At 34.0% G+C, this 18,243-nt stretch overlaps 1 protein-coding gene across 1 annotated transcript; it reads left to right on the top strand.

The window, feature by feature from the left end:
• The first annotated feature begins 800 nt into the window (after nucleotides 1-800).
• Nucleotides 801-18,235, top strand: LOC140891628 (alpha-glucosidase). The gene is made up of 5 exons (XM_073300216.1): nucleotides 801-1,161; nucleotides 15,389-16,086; nucleotides 16,183-16,413; nucleotides 16,505-17,151; nucleotides 17,248-18,235. The coding sequence occupies exons 1-5, from the start codon at nucleotides 899-901 to the stop codon at nucleotides 18,130-18,132; spliced, it is 2,724 nt and encodes a 907-aa protein (XP_073156317.1). The 5' UTR covers nucleotides 801-898; the 3' UTR covers nucleotides 18,133-18,235.
• The last annotated feature ends 8 nt before the right edge of the window (nucleotides 18,236-18,243 follow it).

The following is an 18,243-nucleotide window of genomic DNA, read 5'->3' as shown; positions in this document are numbered from 1 at the left end:
CAAAATTGCCTTTGCAACTTATTTTTCATTTTATCTATCAAAGTGCACCATGGCTCCTCGTGACTAAGCTTCACAATTATGACATCATCTTTATTTTAATATACCAAATTAATAATAATAAAAAATTATATAAACACGTGACACATCCGTTCGGAAATATTATATTAAACGGTTGATCTCAAGTCTCAAGTCAGCGATTAGGGGTGCAAACGAACCGAATCGATCCGAATAATGGTAAAATTTTAAGGCTCGAATTCGGCTCGATAAGAGTATATTCGAGTTCGAGCTCGATTCGAAGCTCGATAATTTCAAATATTTTGGCTCGAGCTCGGCTCGAAATGAAATTCGAGTTCAGCTGAAAACATTCGAACCTATTAGTGAACTATTGCTTGGATATTATGATTCGAAAAACTCGAAAATATTCGAAATGTATATATTTATTATATAATTATATTATATTAATTAAATATTAAAGTTCGCGAACTATCGAACATAATAATTTTGGCTCGAGTTCGGCTCGAAAAAAAGTTCGAACATGTTCGAATTCGGTTCGAATTCGATAAGCTTGATACGAATCAAAATATATCGAACGGGCTCGTAAAGCTCACGAACCGGGTCGATTCGTTTGCACCTCTACCAACGACAATAGAAAAGATGGGACCAAATATTTAAACGGTTGATTAGAATAAAGAATTTATAAAATAAATATTTTAAAAATTATATATATTATTGGTTTCAAAAAAAAAAAGTTATATATATTATACGTTAAAGTTTCCACCAATACCATATCCACAAGTACCTTGCCAAAATAAAGCATCCATCTACCCCTCTCTCTCTCTCAGATATTTATGCTCGACACTCTTCTGCGAGTGTCTCCTCTGGATTTATCGCTGTAGGGATGATGAAGACGAAGAGGCGAACCAGTAGTATTTTTCGCACAGATCGTGGATTCAGATTTAAGCTGTTGACTTTGATTTGTGCTTGGATCTCGAATCCGGCGATATCTTCGGAGCCGAAAAACGAGCAAGTGATCGGATACGGTTACAAAGTTGGATCTGTCACCAACGATTCCTCGGGAAAATCGATGAATGCTCAGCTTCAGCTAATCAACAGCACCTCCGTCTTCGGACCTGACATTCAAATTTTATCTCTCTCTGCAAGGTAATTACTCGGATTATTCTTCTACATATGTTCGTTTTTCAAATGCTCGTGTGAGTGCGTGCGTGTGTGTGTGATGGTAATCATATTTTGCTTCTATCATGAGTTGGAGTTAATTAATTTCACTTTGGACAAATAAATAATTTCTACACATAAGATTTATTAAAATTAGTTGAAATATGATTTCACATCGTGATTTTATTTTAACGACGAAATTACTCATACAAGATTCGATTAATTAACTAATGCGTGACTGCGTGTACCTAGTTGAGAAGGGGAAAATCAATTTAGGGGTGGTTTTTCGGTATACTGTATCAAAAATATTGGTATGAAAAAATTCATATCGATACCGATACTGAAATTCTAAAATTTTGGTACGAAAAAAATCCATATTGATATCGTATAGATACTGAAAAAAAATAGATATATCGAAAAAATATTTGTACGGTATGCAAAAATTCGATATTTTGATCCGGTATGCCGGCTCTTAAATCATACATTTAACCATTGGTGGCTATCGGTAATAAAAGCTAGTGAACTTTACACACACGTGATTGAACTATGCACACATGCTATACGCATAAAATAATGGAATTATTTGTACCAACAATTCCTGTGAAATATTGAAAATGCACACTTTTTTTCTATGAAATTTTAATAGGCATCTTAAACCCTGACCTTTTAAAAAATTTGCACACTCGCCACTTCAGATGAGTGATTGTTGCGCACGCGCCCCTTATGCGACTGAGCAAAGATTTTGATTTTTTTTTTGCACCAAATATCCCTGTGAAATATTAAAAATGCATATTTGACTCATGTGAAAATAATTTTTAAATCTATTCAACCCATAATACACAATTTTTATTAAAATCTAATTATAAAATATATAGCAAACATTTTTTCGTTTTATTAATTTTATTTTTAATTTTAAATTTATTATGATTATATAATTGTTTTCTTAAAAATATTATTATTTTATCTTGTTATCATTATTTTCTTAAACTTTCTTTTTGTTTCCAACTTCTCCATTAAATATGCATTCATAAATGAGATTTAAATACCTAAAAATACCAAAATATTAAATCAAAATGATAAGTGAATGATAAGTACCAAACTTTTTAATTTTATTTATTTTAATTTAAAATTTAAAATTTAAAATTTTTAATTTATTTATTTTTTAAAAAAATATTACTTTATCTCTTTATCATTAATTTATCAAATTACTTCTTATTTTCACCAATTCCATTAAACATGATTAATAGATAAGAATTTAAATATTTAAAAATACCAAAATATTGAACCAAATGATAAGTTCATGAATGTTACTTTTTCGATTTAGAATTATATAAGCATGTTATTTTTTTTATTATTTATTACAAATTATGCAATGCATATTCTCGAAAAATTTAAATTTTGTTTCAATAATATATAGTCCTAAATCGAAAAAACAATATGTTTGAATTTATCAGTTTGGTTCAATATTTTGATACTTGAAATTATTTAAATACTTGTTTATGAATGCATGTTTAATGGAAAAATTGGAAATACGAAGTAAATTTAATAAAATAATAATAACAGGATAAAATAATAATATTTTTTTAGAAATAATTAATTAATGATAATACATTTAAAATAAAAAAATAAAATTAATAAAACAAAAAATGTTTTCTAAATATTTATAATTGGATTTTATTAAAAATTGTGTATTATGGTTTGAATAAATTTAAAAATTATTTTCAAATGGGTCAAATATGCATTTTTAATATTTCACAAGAGTATTTGGTGCAAAAAAAATATCAAAATATTTGTCCAGTCGCATGAGGGGCGCGTGCGCAACAATAACTCATCTGAAGGGGCGAGTGTACTTGTGCTAATTTTTTAAAAGTTCAGGGTTTAATATGCCTATTAAAATTTTACAGGGGAGAAATGTGCATTTTCAATATTTCACAGGGGTGATTGGTGAAAATAAAAATAATGATCATATTTTATATAAGCCAAGTGATAATCTTATTATTTTATTTCATTAAACACTTTATTTTATGTCTAATTTAAGGGTTTTTTTTTTAAAATTTAAGTTTAATAAAATAAAATTTAAAAAAGCGGATGTTGCTTATGTGGCAGCGTCGACGGCCATCACGTTAGACACTAGGTTGTCACCTAATTTAGCACGCATTGATGTGATCGATCACTGTGAATTGAAACAATCGATCACACGTTGATATCTCAATTCCACCGGCAAGATTCACGCATGACACTGAAACGTATTTTGCCGACATTGAATTGAGCATGAATCTATAAGAGGGGAAGATTCGATATCATTTTATCAATTCCTTCTATATCTCTTACGTAAACTTATTCAATCCTAAAATTTGTGTTTTTTTCTATCTGTATTTCTTCTTCAGAAATGGATAACGTTGATGTGTTTTTATATTTTGGTGGTGATGTTATTGTCGAGAATTGATCAGTCAAATATAGTATCCCTTATATTAGACCAATTCGAGTATTACGATCTATTACTTTGTTCGATTTGGTTGAAGTTGTGCATAAAATGTTGATGATTGATCCAATGAATTTTACTGACAAAATACTCATTCATGGAGAAATCATCTTGGCATGAAATTCCAGTCAATCTTGTTGATGCTGCCGCTCTGGAGTTTAATGCAATGCCCCAATATACATATATTGCATTTGTACGTTGAAGAAGATCAAATTTTGTAATGACCCGCACCGTGATCACCTACTAATCAGAAGTTTAAGCATGCATTTAACTTAATAAAATAAATAATCAGAAATAACAGTTGAATCCATAAACAAAATACAATCCCCAATAGAGGAATCTGTAAATACAGTTATACAACCATATCGAAATCCAAAATGTATCAACCCGAAAACATAACAACCGAAATCTTAGACAAAACATCTCTTCTGGTCATCAGATGCCTAAGCCCTCCTGGAACCACTCGCCTTATCCAACCGCAGACTTGTCCCATGGAATAGGGTGTCCAGAAACAAAGTACAGGACATGAGCATAAAACGCTCAGTACGAGAGTATGAGTATACGGTATTATACGTGCATGTATGCAAGTGAACTGGGTACCAAGACACTCAGGTCAAGAAACAAGCTCATAGACCGGACTCAGGGTATATAGCACGCTGCGCTGTCGCCTTAGGAGGTGGCTCATATACCCAGTGAATAATGGTGACCTGATACTAGTACAAGTGTCCAATCATAACGGTGACCTGACACAAGACTTACGTATCCAACCATCCACAACTCGTAGGGTGAGCGCCCTACTACTACAAGATATCTCAAAGATACTGGATCAATATGCTCATGTATGCAACATACAGTCATGACATGTTGTATCATATAAATCATGCAATTACATAATACATGCAAACACATAATACATGTATACTCAATCTGGATATCTCGAATAATACTTTCGTACCTCATATACTAAGGCAAGCTAGATCAGCTCTAAGTCCAAGCCTACAGTCCACACTACAATGCAAAATACTCGTGCATTATAATCTTATTTTAAAAGCCTTAACTAATATATATCATACTCTCTATTTACTATAAGGATCTAGAGCTATACTTGCGTTCGTCGTCAGCCTACTGATGACGACTGCCCCAGAACATGGGCACCTCTCTGCTGCAACCCCGAAGCACCTTGCCATCTCCTGGACCAAGCCTAAGAAGGCTAGAAATCACCTGGAAATCCCTAAAACCGAGAGAAGAGTTGGGAATTGGTGTGAAAACTATGAAGCTCGGATGGCCTATTTATAGGCAACGATCGGAAACTCCGATCCTCGTATGAATGCCACGTTGCGGAAGGTCCAGATCGGAAGCTCCAATCCCTTCTTCGGAGGATCCGATCTCCTACGTGTCCAAACTCTTTGACACGACTTAAGTGTGCTCCGATCTTACTTCGGAAGCTCCGATCCTGACGTAGCCTCTGAATATCCAACATTGCTTCCGAACTGATCGGAAGCTCTGATCCTGAGTTCGGACGCTCCGAACTTCCCTTAGCCAAAATTCCGAAAATTGTCCAATTAATTTCAAATTAAGCCTCTAATCCTTGCTTAATTATTTTTACTCAATTAATCTTGTAAAATGGAGTCGGTCTACTACAATGTTGGTCATGATGACAAAGAACCCTGTATTCCACATGTCACTGAAAGATTGAGAAATATATACTTGAATCATGAAAATGGATCGTGGGATCAATATATCACCGGCCCATCCGAACCTGATCCTTCATGTTGGCCAAATACGACACTTGGTTGAGAATAAAATGTTGGTGCAACAAATTGAAATTCAGAAAGACAATTTTGCACCACATATTGATGTTCCTGGAAGTGATAACGAAGATGTTTCTAAAAGTGATACTGAACCAGAGATGTCATACGAGTAGTTTGAAGAAGATGATGATAACGATGTTGAAGATGTGAATCATGAACATGCGAATACACATGCAAATATTGATGAGGGGGCGTCATCTCATCCACCACCTCGTCAAACATTACAGAGGCAAGTCGTACCATTTATTTCTAGCAATTCTGATATGCTATCATTTTTCAATAAATATTCCGGAGAAGAAACTCCTGATTCTATCGGTGTACCTTCTGGATGAGAACAAGATACTATAATCCGGAGAGAGGAGAATTATGTGTATACATGTTGTTTAAAGATAAGAATGATCTGATCGCATATGTGAAAGATTATTCAATCGGAGTTTTCAGGCGTGAGTATCGTGTCGTTGATAGCATACACATTTTATGGAAAATACAACGCAGAAATGATTCTTCTACTGTCAGATGTCGTTGGGGTCTTTGAGCTTCTTTCAAGGAGAAAACTTGTTATTGGATATAAATAAATATGGCGGGCCTCACACGTGTATATCTACCAACGTCAAAATAGATCATCATAATTTGAATAACGATAAGGTTACAAAGACGTTGTTAGGTATTGTACGATGTGATCATTCGTACGAGATTAAATATATAATAGAAAATGTGAAAGATAAATATGGATATCAAATCTCGTAAAGGAAGGCGTGGAGAAGTTTGAAACGCGCGGTGGAAATTGTTTATGGTACCTTGGGAATCCCTGTGCGACTACTTCCAAAATATATGCGTTCTCTATCCAAATATAATCTTGGAATAGTTGTCGAGTAGAAGCATCTCAGATCGAACACTGAAGCAATAAAAACATTGAACTATGTTTTTTGGGCATTCAAGCCGTGTACAGATGAGTTTTGGCAATGTCAAAAAATCATTATTAGTGTCGACGGTACACATTTGTACCCAAAATACAAGCATAAAATGTTGATCGTTGTCACTCTGGATGCGAACAATCAGGTGCTACCACTGTAATTTGTCATCGTGGATGAAGAAACATAAGATTCTTTGAAATAGTTTTTGGAGAATATTGGTCAACATGTTGTTTGTGGTGAAAATGATGTATGCCTAATTTTTTTATAGGCATAAGAGAATTGTGCGAGCAGCTGAGGATTTACCCTATTTTAAACCTCCCCATGGTGTGCATTGTTTATGTTTGAGACACGTGTGCTCAAATTTTAATGTTAAATTCAAAGACATGCATTTGAAAGATTTATGTTGGGAAGCGGGCAAACAACATCAAACTTATAAGTTTGACGCAACAATGGAGGCAATCAAGAACAAAAACATTTTAGCACACAACAGGTATTTGGCCGGAATTTCGAAGGAGAAATGGAGCATGACCGACCCATAACGGAGGTTGACGCCATGGGGTGAAGACGACCAACATGTCTGAGTGCTTAAACAATATGTTAAAGGAAGCTCGTAGACTTCATATATCTGAGATAGCACACTTAGCTCTTCTAAGATGTGTAATATACTTCATCAAACGTGTGACAAAAGGTCAACGTATGGTTCAGAAAAATCAACTATGGTCAGATTATGCATGTAGGAAATACGAGGAATGAGCAAGAAAATCTAGCGAACACCGTGTCGTCAAATATGATGTACGATCGCAAACTACGTCAGCTGCGACCGAGGGAAGACCAAGTCGCGTCCACCAATGCAAGAGATCCCATAATTTCAAAGCAAATCAGAGGACAAACATATCGTTAAATATTATTATCGCATGAATCAATTATTGTTTCTACATCTGGATCATTTTTGTTGTAAACTATCCAGTTAAACTGCAAAATAAAAAATTTCAATGTTGGTGAAAAAAATTAAATGAATTCCATTGTTGTAGATTTTCAATATTTTAGTAGTATACCTCATCATGATTCATAAGATCAAAACAGTCTCTTATAATTCTAAGAGCATGTGTCGGTGAATGAGTGTAACTGAACACATTGTTCCACTTAAAATGAAAAAAAACATGATTAGAAACTTGAGAAATTAAGTTATAGTTTATATTATGATAATAATTTTTAAATATTACCGTGAACCATAGGGAGAAAAATGAATAATTTCATCAGCCGAATTTTGAGACACGATAAGAGAAACCATTTTGATTAGGGTTAACACATTTAATCATGCTTCATGTCTATATCTGTCATTAATAATAAATAAAATTAGAAAATGTTGACTTGGTCTCAGTTAATTAATATATTATACCTGCAGGATATATAGAGGCCCGATTATTATATATTTTCCTATACTTGTTGCATTGCACAACTCACGATATAGGAACGTTAAAACTGCATATCCCAACTGTAAGATTTAATTCGTTCAATATTCCGGAGTAGTTGCAAAAATATGAGTCTAGCAAATCCTCTTTGGTAATCTGGAAGCATTATTCCTCCGATAATCATCATTGCTACACACCGGCTATATTTTACAACATCTATCTCGAAACTATTATCTTCAATAGGTGTAGACATACAATGTTTATATAAAAGCGGTCATTGACAAGTGACCATCTTTGAAATGCGATGTTAATGGCGTAAATCCCAACAAGTTCAGACATATATGTTGTAATTCTTCAACTATGTGTGAAACATCTATACCAATTACAGACTCACCATCAATAGGCAAACCTCAAATAATTGAAATATCCTGTAATGTGATAGTTGCTTTACCACATCTAAAATGTAACGTGTGTGTATCATGTCGTCATCGTTCAACAAGAGCAGTAATCAAATGATTATCATAAAATCAAAACCCACATTGCAAAACTCTATAAAATCCCATATGATTTAAATACGTTTTCACACGGCTATGCAAACCACTCTCAATATATAATTTCCAAATAAGATTATCTAATCGTTTGACTCGAACAATATCATCAATAGTTTGTGGAGAAACTATTGATGAAATATGTGTCGCTTGTAAATATAACACACTAGGATCTACTGCTCCTTGATTTTTTGACATTCTGAAAAAATTAGTGACACTCGTTAATCAATAGAACAATTAATATTATGAAATCAAAAAGTAAAATAAAATAATTTTCCTAAATTAAATACATAAACATCAGTAAATTATAAATCATAATTAAATAAAAACATGACATGTTTCTTCTTCTACGAACTCTTCACTTTTCCTCGCTTGATATTGTGATATAATTTCCTTTTGATACGCACTTCTTCCACTCCAAAACAAATGCTTAATATTCTGATATCGGTGCTTTTCAAATGTGAGACTAACACTACAATCATGTTGCATTTTGAAGCAATTTTCGTTCAAACTTGGTCAAAAACGCAACAATTTTTTTCCCCCACAAAAGTAACATGATTGTCAACAATAATTGATTATTAACGAGTATCACTAATTTTTTCGGAATGTCAAAAAATCAAGGACCAGTAGATCCTAGTGTGTTATATTTACAAGCGACACATATTTCATTAATAGTTTCTTCACAAACTATTGATGATATTGTTCGAGTCAAACGATCAGATAATCTTATTTGAAAATTATATATTGAGAGTGGTTTGCATAACCGTGTGAAAATGTATTTAAATCATATGATATTTTTATGGAGTTTTGCAATGTGAGTTCTGATTTTATGATAATCATTTGATTACTACTATTGTTGAACGATTTTGACCTGAAACACACACGTTCTATTTTAGATGTGGTGAAACAACTATCACATTACAAGATATTTCAATTTTTTGGAGTTTGTCTATTGATGATGAGTTTGTAACTAGTATAGATACTTCACACATATTTGAAGAATGACAAGATATATGTCTGATTTTGTTGGGATTTACGTCATTAACATTGCATTTCAAAGGTGGTCACTTGTCAATGACCGCTTTATATGAACATTGTATGTCTGCACCTATTGAAGATAATAGTTCCGAGATAGATGTTGTAAAATATAGCCGGTGTGTAGCAATGATGATTATCGGAGGAATAATGCTTTCAGATTACCAAGGAGGATTTGCTAGACTCATTATTTTGTAACTACTCCGGAATATTGGACAAATCAAATCTTACAGTTGGGGATGTGCAGTTTTAGCGTTCTTATATTGTGAGTTGTGTAATGCAACACGTATATGAAAATCTATAATAATCGGACCTCTATATATCCTGCAGGTATAATATATTGATTAACTGAGACCACATTATCATTTTTTAATTTTATTTATTATTAATGACAGATATGGGCATGTAGCAGGATTAAATGTGTTAACTCTGATCAAAATGGCTTATCTCTTATCGTGTCTCAAAATTCTGCTAATGAAATTATTCATTTTGCTCTCTATAGAGCACGATAATATTTAAAAATTATTGTCATAATATAAACTATAACTTAATTTTTTCGGATTTTTAATCATATTTTTTCATTCTAGGTGGAACAATGTGTTCAGTTACACTCATTCATCGACACATGCTCTTATAATTATAAGAGATTGTTTTGACCATATGAATCATGATAAGGTATACTATTAAAATATTTAAACTCTGCAACAATGGAATTCATTTAAATTTTTTTCACTAACATTGAAATTTTTTATTTTGCAGTTTAACTGGATAGTTTATAACAAAAACGATCCAGATATAAAAACAATAATTGATTCATACGATAATAATATTTGGCGATGTGTTTGTCCTCTTATTTGCTTTGAAATTGTGGGATCTAACGAGTGACATTTCGCGTTGAAAATAGCATGAGAACATGAGATACCGAAAATTATACATTTACCACATGAACAATCACTAGTTGATAACTTCACTACTTGCGTATGTTGGCCGCAACTTGGTCTTCTCACGGTCGCTGCCGAAGCAGTTTGCGACCGTACATCATATTTGACAACACGATGTTCGCTAGATTTTCTTGCCCATTCCTCGTATTTCCTACATGCATAATCTGACTAAATTTGATTTTTTTGAACCATATGTTGACCTTTTGTCACACGTTCGATGAAGTATTGTACATATCTTAGAAGAGTCAAGTGTGCTATCTTAGATATAGAAAGTCTACGAGTTTCATAGGAAGTCTATGAGCTTCCTTTAACACATTGTTTAAGCACTCAAACATGTTGGTCGTCTTCACCCCATGACGCCAACCTCCGTCATGGGCCATGCTCCATTTTTCCTTCGAAATTTCGGCCAAATACATGTTGTGTGCTAAAATATTTTTGTTTTTGATTGCCTCCATTGTTGCGTCAAACTTACAAATTTTATGTTGTTTGCCCGCTTCTCAACATAAATCTTTCAAATGCACGTCTTTGAATTTAGCGTTAAAATTTGAGCACACGTCTCTCAAACATAAACAATGCACACAATTCTCTTATGCCTATAAGAAATTAGGCATACATCATTTTCACCACAAACAAAATGTTGACCAATATTCTCCAAAAACTATTTCCAAGAATCTTATGTTTCTTCATCCACGATGAAAAATGACAGTGGTAGCACCTGATTGTTCGCATCCAGAGTGACAACGATCAACATTTTATGCTTGTATTTTGTGTACAAATGTGTACCGTCGACACTAATAATGCTTTTTCGACATTGCCAAAACTCATCTGTACACGACTTGAATGCCCAAAAAATATAGTTCAATGTTTTTACTGCTTCAGTGTTCGATCTGAGATGCTTCTACTCGACAACTGTTCCAAGATTATATTTGGATAGAGCACGCATATATTTTGAAAGTAGTCGCACAGGGCTTCCCAAGGTAACATAAACAATTTTCACCGCGCGTTTCAAACTTCTTCACGCCTTCGTTTACGAGATTTGATATCCATATTTATCTTTCACATTTTCTATTATATATTTAATCTTGTACGAAGGATCACATCGTACAATACCCAACATCTTTGCAACCATATCGTTACTCAAATTATGATGGTCTATGTCGACGTTGGTAGATATACACGTGTGAGACCCGCCATATTTAGTTATATCCAATAACATGTTTTCTCCTTGAAAGAAGCTCGAAGACCCCAACGACATCTGACGGTAGAAGAATCATTTCTGCATTGTATTTTCCACAAAATGCGTATGCTATCAACGACACGATACTCACGCCTGAAAACTCCAACTGAATAATCTTTCACATATGCGATCAGATCATTCTTATCTTTAAACAAATGTTTACACATAATTCTCCTCTCTCCGGATTATAGTAGATTGTTAGCATCCCAAAAGGTACATCGATAGAATCAGGAGTCTCTTCTCCAAAATATTTATTGAAAAATGATGGCATATCAGAATTGCTAGTAAGGAATGGTACGACTTTCATCTGTAATGTTTGACGAGGTGATGGATGAGATGATGTCTCCTCATCAATATTTGCATGTGTATTCACATGTTCATAATTAACATCTTCAACATCGTTATATTCTTCTTCAGACTCATCGTATGACATCTCTGGTTCAGTATCATTTCTAGGAATATCTTCGTTATCACTTCTAGAAACATCAATATGTGGTGCAAAATTTTGGCTTTTTGAATTGCAATTTGTTGCATCAACATTTTGTTCCTAATCAAGTATCGTATTTGACCAACATTCAGGATCAGGTTTGGACGGGATGATGATATATTGATCTCACGATCCACTTTCATGATTCAAGTATATATTGCTCAATCTTTCAGTGACATGTGAAATATCTGGTTTTTCGTCACCATGACCAATATGATGGTCAATTTGATTTGCTTCAACGTACAAATGCAATATATGTATATTGGGATATTGCATTATAAACTTCAGAGCGAAAGCATCAACAAGATTGACTGGAATTTCATGCCAAGATGATTTTTCCATGAATGAGTATTTTGTCATAGTAAAATTCATTGGATCAATCATCAACATTTTATGCACAACTTTAACCAAATCGAACAAAGTAATAGATCGTAATACTCGAATTAGTCTAATATAAGAAATACTATATTTGATTGATCAATTCTCGACAATAACATGACCATCAAAATATAAAAGCACATCAACGTTATCCATTTTGAAGAAGAAATTTCAGCTAGAAAAAATCACAAATTTTAGAAATGAAGAAGTTTACGTAAGAGATCTAAGAGAAAGGAATTTTGATAAAATGATATCTAATATTCCTATCTTATAGATTTGAAAACAATTTACGCGTCACACTACATTATGGAATGCGAGAATCACGCTCAATTCAATGTCGTCAAAATATGTTTCAATGTCATGCGCGAATCTTGTCAATGGAATTGAGATATTAACGTGTGATCGATCGTTTCAATTCGCAGCGATAGATCATATCAACGCGTGCTAGGAAATTAGGTGACAACCCAGTGTCAGCAGCGTGATGGCAATCGACGCTGTCACATAAGCAGCGTCTATTGTTCCCAATAGCGTTTTGAAATATTTTTAACACACGCCCCATGTCAACGTATTTTTGAAATTTTTATTTTTTTTAAGTTAATTTTTTTTTTTTAAAAAAAAAGAACCTAGTGAATGGGAGTGATGGGACTGGAGCATTACATGCAACGCTGCATGTGATGCTGAGAACCCTACAATTTTGCACGGTCCGCGCCTGACAACAACATTTTATGATCTAATTTAAAAGAATAGATGAGTTAAATTTTGGGATAATAATAATATAACAAGAAATTTTGACGTACTAAAACGATTATTGATTGGTCTGCAATTGTTATAAGATAAGATAGATTAAAGGACCGACGTAAATTAACTCTTTTTTTTTTTAATTTTTTAAATATGTTTTTGGATTAAAATAATCTACAGGGATGATTATATATGTCCTTTGCAATGCGGAGTATACGCGAAGATTATACATATATTAATATTTTCTTAATTATTATTTGGGAGGAAGAAAAATTCTAGGAAGAAAAATTCTATCAAAATTTAGACCATGAGAATTGAGAGTTTAATTTCTAGTCTATAGTGGGCCAACCCAGATTAGCATACGAGTAATGAGTATAACCAAGCATTGAAAATAGTAGTCACTAGTCCATGTAACATCTTCTCAAAACTAGTGTATTTGCACACACCGTGTTGTGTGACGAAAAAGTTGATTTTTTTTATTAAAATTAATTTCGAAAAAATCTAATAAATTTATTGAAACAAAATGAATGTTTTTTGGATTAAAATATTAACCATAAGAAGTAGTTAAAAGAAAATAAATTATATTAGTTATTTTTCACTTTTTCTTTTCAAATAATTTGAAATTTCAAAATTAAGATGTCAAAATAATAATAAAATGTGGGCAATATAACAGCCAATTTCTAACTTTGTGTTGAAATATGACGTAAACTATTAGAGATATAGTTGGCATACTTTAATTTTATAACACTAAACTATAATACCTACTATTTTTTACATGTGTATATAAATGTACACGTACAATTTTCCTTTTTATAATAATTAAAAACTAATACGCCCCGAAGGGGGTGTCATCCACGTTGGTGGGGTATTGGAGTAGGTGAACTTTTGGCCAGAGGTTATGACTTTAATTTTTTGTACCAACACTTTTTTGGATTAGCTTATCAGACATGATTTGTCTAGTGTGTTTTACCTAAGGGTGTGCATAATATGGTCAAAACCAAAAAAAAAACTGAAAATCCAAACCAAAGAAACCGAAAACCAAACCGAACCATTATCCGGATTTATTATTTTGGTTTTATAACTTAAAACCGAAATTATTATGGTTTGGTTATGATTTTATGTACTTCAAAACCAAACCGATCATTTAAACCGTACTTTAATAAAATAAATGTTTTATTTATATTTAGACTATTGTTAAGTGAATATAATTTTAATAATTCAAATATAAATTATTGTATATTTATTTGTATATATTTTTTATGCATTAAATTTGTATAACTAATTTTAAATTTACTAAAAAGTTTCTTATAAGATATTTGTATACATTTTAAAATAATTTAATGTATAAATTCTTTAATTGATAAAGCGATAAAAACAATTTTTATCAAATTTTATAATTTTAAACTCTTAAAACCTAACGAAAAATTATATAAATTATCAATTTACAACTCATAGAATAATACATAATTAATTGATTGAATTTGTTTTTAAAACCGCAAAATCGACCGTATAAACCAGATCGTAGTACTATAAAACCGAAACATACCGTAATTAAATGTTTTTGTTATCAGATTAGACATTTAAAAAATCGTAGCCGAAAAACCAAACCGTAATTATGCAAAACCGAACCAAGACCGACCGTTGCACACCCATAGGTTTACCTGGTTAGCGTAGTTTGCAGGCTATTGTATTAGTTCGGGATTTACCCAGTGCGCACCGAAAAATAGCGGCTACAGGTTCTCACGTCATAAAAATTAATTAAACACTAATGCGGTTGCGGGTTACCACGTCATAAAAACTAATTAAAAACTAGTACCTGACATAAGAGCTGTACAAAATTGACCCGACCCGTGAACGTTCTCATAAGAGTTGTGAATTAAAAATATTTTTAAAACCAATAATAGAATCAGATTAATGTAGGGCACATAATCTGAAATAACATTTAAATAAATTAGATCTATTATTTCTTATGAATTAAATAAATCGGGGATCAATTGATACAAGTGGCCAGATTATATGTCAATGTTGAAATAATAATAATAATAATAATAATAATAATAATAATAATAATAATAATAATATACATCAATAAATAAATAACCGTTGGTATCTAAATTATAATAATTGTTTCTATAATTTAACCTTTTATCTAGTTTCAAAAAAAAAAAAAAAAAACTTTTTATCTTTGTGGCCAAAAGCAACGGCGTTAACTCTTACCTGTCTGGCTGGCAGCTTTGAAACAAAAGACCGTTTGAGAGTCAAAATAACAGACGCCAACCGTTCCCGTTGGGAAATCCCGGACGAAGTTCTTCCCCGACATCCATACACCCCACCTTTCCACCGATTCCTCCCAGAAAACCACCGTTCTCCGCCCTTTCGCCGCCGGTTCCCTGCACTACTCTCCCACCCCGACTCAGACCTAATCTTCAGCCTCCACAACACCACCCCATTCGGCTTCACCGTCAGCCGTCGCTCCTCCGCCGACACCCTATTCAACACAAACCCAACCAACAATGATTCTGCATACCTCATCTTCAAAGACCAATATCTCCAGATCTCCTCGTCACTTCCGCCGGAAAGCTCGAATCTTTATGGAATTGGGGAGCATACGAAAAGTTCTTTTAAGCTGCAGCGTGATCAGACATTCACCCTTTGGAATGCTGACATTGGAAGTTCACAGTTGGATGTCAACTTGTACGGTTCCCACCCTTTTTATATGGATATCAGGTCTCCTCAGGGGATGACTCATGGAGTTTTGCTGCTCAATAGTAATGGTATGGATGTTGTGTACACAGGAGATAGGATTACCTACAGGGTGATTGGCGGGATTCTTGACTTGTATTTCTTTGCGGGGCCGACGCCGGAATTGGTTATGGAGCAATACACTCAACTAATTGGACGCCCTGCTCCAATGCCTTACTGGTCTTTTGGTACTGTTACATTTTGATGAAATTATTACAGCTAAAGCAATTTGATCCAGACATGAATTTTCTTTTAACAAATCTATGATATGTCTCTTTTTCTAGGATTTCACCAGTGCCGGTATGGGTACAAGGATGTCTCTGATCTTGAAAATGTAGTTGCTGGTTATGCAAGGGCTAAGATTCCTCTAGAAGTCATGTGGACAGATATCGATTACATGGATGGATACAAAGATTTCACACTTGACCCCATTAATTTCCCTGCAGATAAAATGAAGAAATTTGTTGACGCACTTCATCAGAATGGACAGAAATATGTGGTTATTCTTGATCCTGGTAAATGACTTCTCTTGTGTTTTCTATGCTGATACAGGTACGTAAATGAATAAATTTTTAGTATCATTTTGCATTGTTTTGTGGACGGCAGGAATCGCTGTAAATGAAACATATCCTACCTACATAAGAGGAATGGAAGCTAACATCTTCATAAAAAGAAATGGCGTTCCATACCTTGGCAAGGTTTGGCCTGGATTAACCTACTTCCCTGACTTTCTGAATCCCTCTAGCGAAACCTTTTGGAGCAATGAAATAAAAATATTCCATGAAACTATTCCTGTTGATGGCCTTTGGATTGACATGAATGAGCTATCAAATTTCATAACCTCACCTGCCAATCCGTCTTCCACCATCGATGATCCACCTTACAGGATCAACAATGCAGGATACCAACGTCTCATCAATGAGCGAACCGTACCAGCAACTTCTCTGCATTTTAAGAACATCACAGAGTATAACATTCATAATCTCTACGGTTTCTTGGAATCCAGAGCCACTAATGCTGCTTTAGTTAACATAACTGGCAAAAGGCCATTTGTTCTTAGTAGATCTACCTTTGTGGGTTCTGGCAAGTACACAGCACACTGGACAGGAGATAATGCTGCGACTTGGAACGACTTGCAATACTCAATCCCAGGCATCTTAAATTTTGGACTGTTTGGAACTCCAATGGTTGGGGCAGATATATGTGGTTTCTCAGGAAACACAACTGAAGAACTTTGTCGGCGATGGATTCAGGTATGTCCCACTTAAAAAAAGGAAGACAAAATTTGATAATTGAGATTAAAGCTGTCGTCTAGTTTCACCAATTGACATTCCGGACTTTTTTACCAGCTAGGTGCATTTTACCCCTTCTCTAGAGACCACTCAGACAAGAACACAATCCGCCAAGAACTCTACCTCTGGGATTCAGTTGCTGCAACAGCAAGAAAAGTATTAGGACTTCGTTACCGGTTATTACCATACTTCTACACGTTGATGTACGAGGCACATTCCAAAGGAACGCCTATTGCACGGCCAATTTTCTTCTCATTTCCACAGGATGTCCACACTTATAACATCAGCTCGCAATTTTTACTCGGTAAGGGAGTGTTGGTGTCCCCTGTACTACAACCTGGAGCAGTTTCTGTTGATGCATATTTTCCAGCAGGAAACTGGTTTGACCTCTTGGACTATTCGCATTGTGTGAGTGTCAAAGAAGGGAGACGTGTCAAGCTCGATGCACCCGCTGATTATATCAACGTGCATGCTCACGAAGGAAATATAATTCCTATGCAAGGCGAAGCAATGACAACTGTGGCTGCAAGAAGCACACCGTTCCAGTTGCTGGTTGTGGTCAGCGGCAGTGGAGGGACCAGTAGTGGACAAGTTTTCTTGGATAGTGGAGAAGATTTAGATATAGGGGGAAAGGGGGGAAATTGGAGCTTGGTGAACTTTTACAGTGGAATTGTTGGGAATAACTTGATCATCTCATCGGAGGTTAAGAATCAAGACTTTGCTTTGAATCACAAGTGGATAATTGACAAGGTGACTATTTTGGGATTGACCAGAAGAGTTAACATGATGGAAAGATTCAGGTTGGTTACAGATTTTGTATCAGAGCTCAGAGATACGGCTTTGAAGGTACAGAGTTATTGCGATGGATTTGTCACAGTTGAAATATCCAATCTTAATTTGCTTATGGGGAAGGATTTCTCATTCGAGCTTCCTCTCAAATAGGAAGTTTGTATGACTTGTGTAATATTAACGATAATGAAAAATAATGTCATTTGCTGTTGCAGATGAATTATTGTATTTGGCAATAAATAATAAATTTTGAATCGATGATGA

This window comes from Henckelia pumila, chromosome 3 (genome assembly GCF_033568475.1).
Source record: "Henckelia pumila isolate YLH828 chromosome 3, ASM3356847v2, whole genome shotgun sequence".
NCBI classification, from domain to species: Eukaryota; Viridiplantae; Streptophyta; class Magnoliopsida; order Lamiales; family Gesneriaceae; genus Henckelia; species Henckelia pumila.
This window is presented reverse-complemented; position numbering and strand designations above follow the sequence as displayed.

What these genes read in the sequence shown, in the direction of transcription:
- LOC140891628 (XM_073300216.1), top strand. Translation starts at nt 899, where the DNA reads ATGATGAAGACGAAGAGGCGAACCAGTAGTATTTTTCGCACAGATCGT. An exon ending in AATGCCTTACTGGTCTTTTG is followed by an intron (nt 16,087 to 16,182) that starts GTACTGTTACAT and finishes CTCTTTTTCTAG; the next exon opens with GATTTCACCAGTGCCGGTAT. An exon ending in TGTGGTTATTCTTGATCCTG is followed by an intron (nt 16,414 to 16,504) that starts GTAAATGACTTC and finishes TGTGGACGGCAG; the next exon opens with GAATCGCTGTAAATGAAACA.